The sequence below is a fragment of the Cydia strobilella genome, chromosome 5, assembly GCF_947568885.1.
Source record: "Cydia strobilella chromosome 5, ilCydStro3.1, whole genome shotgun sequence".
Classification (NCBI taxonomy): domain Eukaryota; kingdom Metazoa; phylum Arthropoda; class Insecta; order Lepidoptera; family Tortricidae; genus Cydia; species Cydia strobilella.
The window spans coordinates 18100666-18110981 of record NC_086045.1 but is presented as its reverse complement, the minus strand read 5'-3'; the positions used below and the strand labels follow the sequence as shown (position 1 = coordinate 18110981).

Here is a 10316-nt window from a genome sequence, read left to right as displayed (position 1 = left end):
CAAACTGCAATAATTAGTTTTTTTTTTGATAGGCACAGAAAAAGGGTGGCTAGTAGAAATGATGCATAATGTTGTTCAACTGGTCGGCTTCATAAGCGGCGATTTATTTACCGTTCGCGCCAGGCTCGAGACCCATAAGCTGAGTCATGCGTTTTAGCTAAAAACGGTTTGTAAGGTGGCCCGGCGTATTGTGTACGCTCGGCGGTCCTTGGCCATGAATGGGTTAAGTACTGCTATTTCATTATACATAACTTCGAAATGTACAATTAGACTTGTCTGGTAAGATTTGTACATATCAATTATATATTCGATGAACGTCGTGCACGCATTTCGTCAAAATACTTATGTTTTTGACGTGTAAAAGGAATGGATGTATTGTCCAGTTCGGTGTTTGCGTCTGCCATGTTTATAATCCAATCCCCAATTTGACGACTACCATGAAGAGAAGGAGTCCTTTACCAAAATATTTTTACCTCAGCAACTCGAACAAGGATGCTTTGAAAACAGTATCTTCATAGCAAAATCCGATTTTGCTGCAAGCGTGAGACAAAATGATCTTGAAATTAAACTGGCAATTTAAACTTATTTATACCAATTTGAATGGTTGTAGTTTAGACATTATAAAGTCGGACCACACTAAGTTTTCATGACAAGTGCTCCGTCAAGTATGGAGCTTATAGCTTATACTCGTATGTACCTATAATGTATGCATTATTACTGCCAAGTTAACCCCTACTACCTACTGTAGTCTACCAATTTACTGTAGACATGTCACCGTCAAATTGTAAACACTCGTCAGTGCACAATCTCACTAGTTATTTTAAATTAAAGGAAAAAAGGAAAAAAAAAATTAAACCTCCGGCAGGACTCGAACCTGCAACCATTTGGAACACCGGTCCAATCTCTTCTGTCAACTGAGCCACGGAGGCCTTCTAAATGCGTGCGAATCTTTAACAGGCACCGGAGTCTCAAGTTATATTGAGAATTCGCCAGTAACAATGTGCTAACCCATACTAATCTATTTACGTGTTATACGCTACCCTTTAGGCGTTTAGGGAAGGGATGGAAAGATTCGCACACATCTGGTAGGCCTCCGTGGCTCAGTTGGCAGAAGCGTTGGACCAGTGGCCGGATTGGCGAGTGGACGCAGGTTCGAGTCCTGCCGGAGGTGTTATAAATTATTAAATTTTTTATCCTATTTAAAAATTTCGAGTAACGCTCGCAGACGTTTCTGCTACATAAAAAAATAACTAGCCTAACCTTCGTTAGATTGTAAATTAACGAATGCACAATCATACGTTGTCAGATATATTAGATACCTAATAACTATCTACATTATAGGTATAGGGCCCGGGAAACCACCTAATAAATAAAAGTCATGATAAGAACGAGAACAAATAATATATTCCTGTTACATTCACATGTTTGCTTAAGTTAAATAAAACCGGCGACGACGGGGCGGGGTGCTCCAAGATCTGATATAGACTTTTACATAACGTTGAAAGCCCTACGTATCACATTATTGCAACAACTAATAACAATTATTCATAATTCACATGATTTTTATCAGAAAATGACATTCACATTGGTCCCACGTACCTTATGTACGAAATATCATTTAATATTTACCACTAGATTTTCTGTGGAGAAAAACATCGTGAGGAAACCATACCTACATCTGCGAAGAAATTCAAAGGTGTATGTGAAGTCCCCAAGCCGAATTGGGCTAGCGTGGGGATAGCCCAAGCCCTCTCGCGCATGAGATGGTCCGAGAGCTGGTGGAAATTTGGAGTAGGTCCTTGAGGCAAGCTGAAAATTTACTTGATGCTTCTCCTATCTTACCCTACCTCAGCACTACAAGTCTGGCTGCAGGGTAGCGGGTCTAAACCAACCTATAAATTTTTAAAGAATTTTTTTTTTGGTGCCCAAAAAAGGTTCTTGAGGCAATCTGTAATTTCTACAAGTGAAAATTGAATATCTAAGAGGAGGCCTGTGTTCAGTAGTGGGACGTATATAGGATGAATAATATAAAAATAATAAATAATTGAATAGAATTGAATAAACAGATTTATATAGATGGATTTTTCTATTGCAATTCGACCTCTAAGCCTATATGTGTTGAGTTTTGACCTAGAGAAAATGAGAAAGCAAGCACCGCGCCCCGTCGCCTCGTTTCTTATCCAAGATAACAGTTAACAATAATAAAATGTTAGAGGTATGTATGTATAATATAGTATAGTAATATGATAAATATTAGTATTGTAAGTCGTCCAAAAATCACTAGCAGTCGACTTTGTAAAGACTCAGAAAATTCGCTTCGCCATGTTTACATATCACAATATATAATGTCAGTAGTAGTGATCCACTCGCATTCTCGATACGTCTCGCAACGCTACAGTAAAACGCAGTGCTCTAAAGTCCGACAGAATCTAGTGCCAAAAAATTGTATCACTAATTTTCCCTTACTTTATTTTAGTCATTATTTAGATTTGAATTTGAAAAGCTATATGAAATAAATTTATTTTTGGTAGGGAATATCTAAGAGGCTAATATTTCCAAGGTATCGATAGTTCTAAAATACGTGCTCGTAGGATTGAAAACAGTGAATGATGCAATAGAAATAGGCGGCAGAAGACACATGCCAGGCTCCCTATAATGTGTAACATCGTTGTAACTTTAACTTTTGTAAGTATGTATACTAATTTCATACTAATACATTGGCAATTTCATAGAACCTTTTTCGTTAGTTAACAGATGCTTGGCCACCGTGAATCGACCACCTTTCTCCCCTGGCTTTAAATGATGGCAGTAACTTACACCGATATATAAGGTGATCGATGCTTTTAAATTGACTTAATAAACACTACGCCCACCTTGTACTCGACTAAGGGCCAAATACATTATACAAGAATAAATACTTTGAATTACATCAATAAAAGCTGCGGCTTATAAATAACTACAGTACAAAAAAGAACAATTTATATTGGAGATTTGTCGAAGTAGGCCACGCTCACATTAATTATCTATATTGTACTTACCTACTCTATACCTACAGTTAAAGCACTTCAATAAATTAGTAAAATTAACAATAATTAAAGTAAATCATTCTTAATACAGTTAGAAAAATAATTGTACAATGCGATTGTACTTATAACAATAAAACATTTATTGTACATGTACTTGTAGGCACACAATGAAACATGCAAAACAGTAAAAAAATCTAACAGATCTATGAGAGATAGAGCAAAGCCCTCAAAATATTGTTATTTTTGGCCTAAGATAAACTTGAAATGTAACTTATACATATTAAGCAGCGTCATAATCACTTGTAGGTACATAATCTGGGTCATACACGATAGAAAATAAAAGTTAAGGAGCATTTTCTGATGGTTTTTTTCATTGCCCAAAAGCTATCCCGAAGTAGTTTTCGGGAATATTAAAATTGATGACATTTGTATTATTAATGTATTTAACTGAATAGTAAACAATTTTTAGGGTATTAAATACAAATTTAGTAGGTACATTAAATCTCTGTATGACCCAACGAATCAACTCAAAAAACGAGAAACCTAGTCCTAAGCTGACAAAACTGCATCATAGAATAAGCGTCATTATCTATAGATAGACGACGAATTTAATATTATGCGTGCTTTTAATTTATTGTTTGAAAAGCATATTCATATAAGTGGTACCTAAAGCGGCAATCAAACTTTAAAAAATCTGATATCGATTTGATATTATTCGCAGTGCATCTCTAGCGCACTTGTACAGAGTATGTTTATTTATGAAAATAATAGGTAATACATAGTAATGGTTTGTCGTGGTCAGCACTATCACCAGAGCCTCAAGCAGAACAGATTACACTGCGAGAAAGATCATCTTATTGAAGTTTCATATTTTCTGGATTTGATGGGTGTACCTAAAGCTTCGATTGAAAATAATGGACATGATACTAAATTGAAATAATTGTACACAATTGTATATTTTTCATTGGTTCTTCTAGTTTTACAAGATTTGAAGCTAGGTGGTAAACAAGCCGGCTTTCATGATTATTATTCTTTGTTACATTTTTATTTAGTAATGTTTACAGTTAATTTTGAACTAACGTTAAGTAGGTACCTACTTAATGCAGAAAAATAATAAAAAATAATTCCAATATGGTTTTCCCTTCATTTTCATTTTCTAATTGACTGCTATTCTATTGCTCACAGCTATATGTTGGTGCAAGTGAGCAGCACTGAGGCCACTGAGAGTAGTGCTAGGTAATCAAATTACATTCAAAATTTAAAGTTCGAATTCCGCTCCGAGCACACGCGGACACTTTCAACACTACCCTACATAAAATACATCTCTAAGCGCCCCTTGCACCATCCCACTAACCCGGGGTTAAGCGGTTAAACCGTTAACACAGTGTCAAATTGTACTGGTAACAATGGTAACTCCAGGTTTAACCGGTTAACCCGGGTTAGTGGGATGGTGCAAGTGGCGTTTATACAAACGCACCCTTAAGTATAGTGTACAGTTCCATAAATACATCCATAGTTATTAGTCAACTACTGTGTAAAAACTATAATAGAGCTTGTGACACGTTATTACCAATAAATTTTCTTAACATCAAACTTAAACAATCTTTCAAAGATTTTCATACGTCAGAAAGTATTTATCGCCTTGCTTTGATGCTTAAAAATAGTGAGAAAAATACGATTTTGCTGCGAGAGTTAGACAAAATGACCATGCATTTAGAATGGCAGTTCAGAGCACGGAGTCTAATAATACAAATTTCAACTAACTACTTGGACTCATCCAATAATCATTTGGTTTCCACTTGACTCCGACTGGGACTGACACAGAGACTGGGCGCAAGTTGGACTTACGCTGGGACTCGAGCTGGGTGTGGGAATTGGAGTAGGAATTAAAGGAATGGAAAGGAAGGGGATGGGAGGGAAGGGATGGGGATGAAAACGATAAAGGGAACGGGAATGGTAATGAGAACGGGAAAGGCAACGGGAATGGTAATGATAACAGGAAAAGGAACGATAAAAGGAGGATAGGGACGAAAACGGGCATGGGAACTGTGGGGAACTGGGCTGTAGTGGGATCGGGAGTTTAAGGAGGACTAAAATAGGGTTGTTTTTAAATTTTGCGTAATTTATAAAAGTATTTAGGGGTAGTTTGGTGTCATATTGTATTTATTCTGTTTTGAGCCTCGCAGTAAAAACTAACTTTGCTCTCTGTTGCACAAATAACTGTTTTCTGAAATCGTTATTTGGTTAGGATTACAAAATTATTTCCAATGGGGTCCAGAGTTCGGTTCGGTTTCAATTTTGTAAGTAGAGGTGATTGAAAATAAACCTTCAATCCTTTCTAACCTACAACAACCTTAAAATAGCTAAAAAACGTAAATTGGAAACATAGATAGGACGTTTGTCTTGTGAAACGGAAAGCAACAGAGTTTGTACGAGGTTGTGTCGCGGCGCGTGCCGCTCGGGGCGTCAGCTCTCGGCGTCGCCGTCGGTTGCCTCGCGCCAATGTAGCGGCGCGACGTCCGCGCAGCAGCTTAGGAGCGGCGCGTCTGCCTCGCGGCAGTTTAGCGGCGCGTCGCCTGCCGCGCCTAGCTTCAGGAGCGGCGTGTCCTCGGCCGCCTGGTATCGTACGCGCGAATGACGTCCGACTGCGACACGCTCCCGCCTTCCTCTTGCGAGAACGCGAACCCATCTGCCGGCCACTAAAGGTTACACTCCGCCCAGATAACCATGGGAAGAAAAGTTAAGGGCCTGGCCAAGTGACTATCATTTATAGAAAATAAATAATGTATGGGAGTCACGTCACTTTTCCTTGCCTGTCATCCCGATAGATATTTACATTTCTATTGGCGTGTGTCATCTTGGCTACTGACCCTTATGGGGTAAGACAAAATCGAAATCCAAAATGATGCAGTTTATTAACAACTGGCTATCCGAATTTCTTGCCGAGTTTCATGTAGTTATCTCCCAGGGCGTTATTAACTGTTGAAACTGAATTTTAAATGGGGGCGTTTGAAACTCTTAACCAATCCAGGTTAAGTATGTATGCAGTTGGAATGAAAATATAGCAATGAATACATTCAGAGAGACGATAATTAACAGAAAATCACTAAGGACGAGACAAATAAAAAATAATTGGTTGCTTTTACCCTTTGTCTTACCCCACCTGAGGATATTCACCTAACTATTTGGAGGAACTTATAATAAATAAAAAAATGTGAATTTCCTTACTTTCTTCCCACGGATATCTAAATAAACTCTTCATTCTCATCTAAACTAAACGCAGGTCAGATACATGGTTATGTACAATGTAATGCAAATTATGAGGTTCGCTTTGGTGGTAAGTAAATGTCATAATTTTGGAACCATACCTTATTTAGTCCAAGGTCAATGCTATGTACCTTTTTTACAAGTTTTAATGATAATTAAATCTTTGAACATGTAAAACCCATTGATAAAACAGTGATATATAAATTAAAACGGCTGATCGAATGTCAAGCGATCTACTCGTGATCGCAGCTTCCGTGCCGAACCCACAGAGGGCGCTATAAACAATCTATGTATTTTCAAACGTGTACTATGCGAGTGCGCACTATGTCGCGTTGCGTGCAGTGTTCACATAGCTCTGTAGGCTCTTCCATCTAATACATTAAGGCAATAATGTATTATTTATTTGTACGAACTAACAAAACTGCAAGCCGTATTTGGTCGATAAGTAGGTCTATGGACTCTATGGCTACTTATAGATAACTAGTTGACGACAGATTTCAGTAGCAAATAAAGTTGTAAAATCCTAATATCAATGAACGATCTAGTCTGCTAGTTTTATAAGTTAGTATTAAAACAGTAGCGTTCGTAATTGACATTGGTTTTGCTTCTAATTAACATAGATACAACAATTTTTTTTAAATTGGCTAGGGCAATGAGGATATAATAAGATAGAGCGGTACTGTCATAGTAAATTTTGTAACCACTGTAAATTCACTGCCATCTATCGACATACTTTAAAACCAAATATGAAGATTTATAAAAATACGTTAAAATGTATTTAAATATGGATAAATGTTTTTTTTATTTGCATTAATTATTTTTATATGATTTTGACCCATGTTCTTTCACTGGTATGCGTTAAAATTATAAATAACAAACGAAACAGTCAACGCCCATACGAGAGTAGGCCAAAACTAGTGGCGCCATCTGATCGAGAATCAAATTTTCGTGATTTTCGAGGCACGTTTTTTCCTTAGACTGTATCCATCTATTACGGAGTTATATCTATCTTTGGGCTAGGGTTTACAGTGGTGCCATCTAGTGAGATGTAAATCAACTTCATAAACATCTGACCAAATCGGCTCGTTTTGTGCGTGCGTAGGTACGTAATCTACAGAAACTGAAGCTTACTCTGGCTAGACCTTCCAATAACGGTGTCGTAGTGTCAGCATAAACGTATTTTTTTATGAAAATATGACATTATTTTTCTTTGTCACGTCATAGTATGTGCAGAGTTAGCTTGGTTCGACCATAGTTGTAGGTACTAGGTGGTAGAGCCGTTGGAGCGGTACTCACGCGACAGCTCAAGCTCGAGGTTGACGCGCGTGGTGCGGCGGCTGAAGACGCTGCGCACGTTCTGGAGCAGCCGCGCCGTTTCCGTGAGGCTGCCAAGTCGAGCCGAACGTCAGGGGTGCTCGAGCCTTGCGCGTGCGAGTTGAGCCGAGCCGATCGCACGCTTCGATCGTACAAGCTCGCAAGACGACCTAACTTGACCGCTTCTCCATACAAACGTAAGTAGTTCCCTTTTCCTCTCAACATTATAGAAAATATTTTTACGCCATTTGATGTAGGTATGTTAAGCACAGCTATGCCATTTGATTTTTTATTTATATCAATGAGGATATATCTATCTTTGTTTATATGTTAGCTTTTAAAAATTCGTATATATGGAGTATATTTTGCGCTCCAAATTCTTATTTATGTAATCATAAAATAGAAAAAAATTCAAACGAAAGGGCATAGCTATGGTAAATATAAAATCAATTGGTTAAAAATAGATTCCATTACGTCAATATCCAAAAAGGTTTTCCTTAAAGGTTGAGGTCTACGTTTGTACGGAGAAGCAGTCGTCCACTATCCTCATCTTGGGAGAAATAAGTAAGGATAGAGTGCTAAGTATCCATCGATGTTCTTATCAAAACGCCGGTTTATTTTGTAGTGGCCTAGTAGCGTCAAGTAGTGGATTTATCAGTACCGCTACTTGACACCTGATGTCACGAGTGTCGCGACTGACAAAAAATGTATATTACCAAGTATTACTAAAACAATTTACAACTAATTTACTATATTACAAGCAGGAGGTTGATAATAGAGTTCCGGTTAATCCGGTTATAATATTAGCTGAAAATTGTTGAGCATTAGACATTTTGTTCGTCGCGACATCTATTGTCAAGTACGGTAAAACGGGATGGCTTTAGCAAAATTTGGGGTTACTTTGATAGTTTTAAAATGGCTACAAAATTACCATTATTCATTATTTACCGAAACTGTTCGTGTAATATATATTAATGTTAGATTAATATATATTGGTCGTCACCTACTGTAAAAAATCCTGCATAAAAATATATTATTGCTTAACCCTTAAATGCATGATTTTTTGTATAACTTTTTAATAAATTGAAATAGATGTGTCATGCTGTATAAAAGTAATAAATGTGATTTTGGATAGCTGCATATTGAGCCACGGACCATCAAATATACGATGCATATATACATCATTATGCATTTAAGGGTTAAAAACTACATTTCAAAGCCACCCCGCTTTACGGTAGCAGTACTGATAAATCCACTACTTGACGCTACATGTCGACTACGAAAATAACCCGCGTTCTGGTAAGAAGACTGATGTATGGAGTTAGCACTATTCTCACTATGTCTCTATGGTCCTCATAAAGTCGGCGTCAGCGTCGAGTGTAGGTACGTGTACGTTCGGAGCGTGCGGACTGCGGAGCGTCCGTGGCCTCGGGTACGCACTTGCGGTGCACGGTGGTAAGATCGACCGCCAACAATATGGTTGGATCATCAGCAATCACGGACATTTCGAACGTGTAATTTCTCTTATCGTTAGATACTTACCTATTTTTGGTTGTTTAGTTGGCTCACCAAACACCAGACAACCAAAAATATCATCAAGTCAACTTCGTCAAAAATGTGTCCAAAGAAATTAGGGGCACAGAAGCGCTCTGATATCGACCCGGTTACGGTTGCAACTGCGAGTGCGTACGTGGCCTTAAACGAACCAGGGTAACTTGACCTCCGGATTCGTAATGAGTTTTTACTTATAGTGGTTGGTCAACTCGCCGGCGCTAGGCAAGCGCCTAGAATGACCCGGGCAGAGCCACAAAGTGGTTTAGGACGCTACTCACTTACAATTCGCGCACGAAATCTGAGAAACTTCGAGCTGGGCTTCTCGATTCCTCAGAATTCGTGTGCAGACTGTACAGTTCGTTGATTCTTATGTAACACTGAGTACTTATAACATTTTATGAGACGATAATTAATTTATCGTAAATCGGTTCATTAACTGTGTGTTCAATTAATTTTTTTAAGGTTCGTTAGTTTAGGTAATTAACTTCACGAAAATGTACTTAGACCTACTTGGACCATGGTTAGTGGAATGGTGCAAGTGGCGCTTAGTAATATATGTTAAAATACACTGAAACATATAGGTACTTAATTAATGTTTAATCACGCTTTTTTAACATTAAACATTAATATTTTTGTTTAGCCAACAGTAACTTGTGTTACATGTGAATCAAAACGGAATGTTTAGTAAAACTAACCTTAACCAACTTTTCAATCTTATTTGGAGGTGACATTTCCATAAGGGACACGACCCATAACCTCCCAATATATATTAAAAAAAGCGTGATGCATGTTAAAAAAGCAGCATGCGAAAGGCCATGCAAGCAAACTCCCTACTTGACGCCGACACTAACCAAAATAGACTATAATCGTGGCAGTACTGCCATTGTACTGCACGATGTACCAAAATGGATCTTAATGGTTAGTTTTAGAGTCTATTTCGGGGTGAACGGCGGGTATTTAAGTACTTACACTGCGCCAGTCTGACCAAGGCGTGCCGCGTATCCGCCACGCTGTAACACCACAGTTAGTCCACTCCATGCCAAGAGAGCCCAGGGGCACTCCATGCTAAGAATGCCTTGTGGCACTCCATGCCAAGAACAGTGCCCTGTGGCACTCCATGCCAAGAACAGTGCCCTGTGGCACGCTATGCCCAGA

General features: G+C 38.3%; 1 protein-coding gene across 1 annotated transcript in view; it reads right to left on the bottom strand.

Annotated features, from left to right (window-relative positions):
- Positions 1-1382: 1382 nt before the first annotated feature.
- Positions 1383-10316, bottom strand: part of LOC134741560 (probable phospholipid-transporting ATPase IA) — a 73985-nt gene continuing 65051 nt past the window's right edge. Inside the window, exons 23-25 of the mRNA XM_063674386.1 lie at positions 10131-10171; positions 7590-7678; positions 1383-5715 (exon numbers count right to left, since the gene is read on the bottom strand). Coding sequence (XP_063530456.1) covers positions 5365-5715; positions 7590-7678; positions 10131-10171 — 481 coding nt within the window. The 3' untranslated portion in view covers positions 1383-5364. The remainder of the gene's footprint in view (positions 5716-7589; positions 7679-10130; positions 10172-10316) is intronic.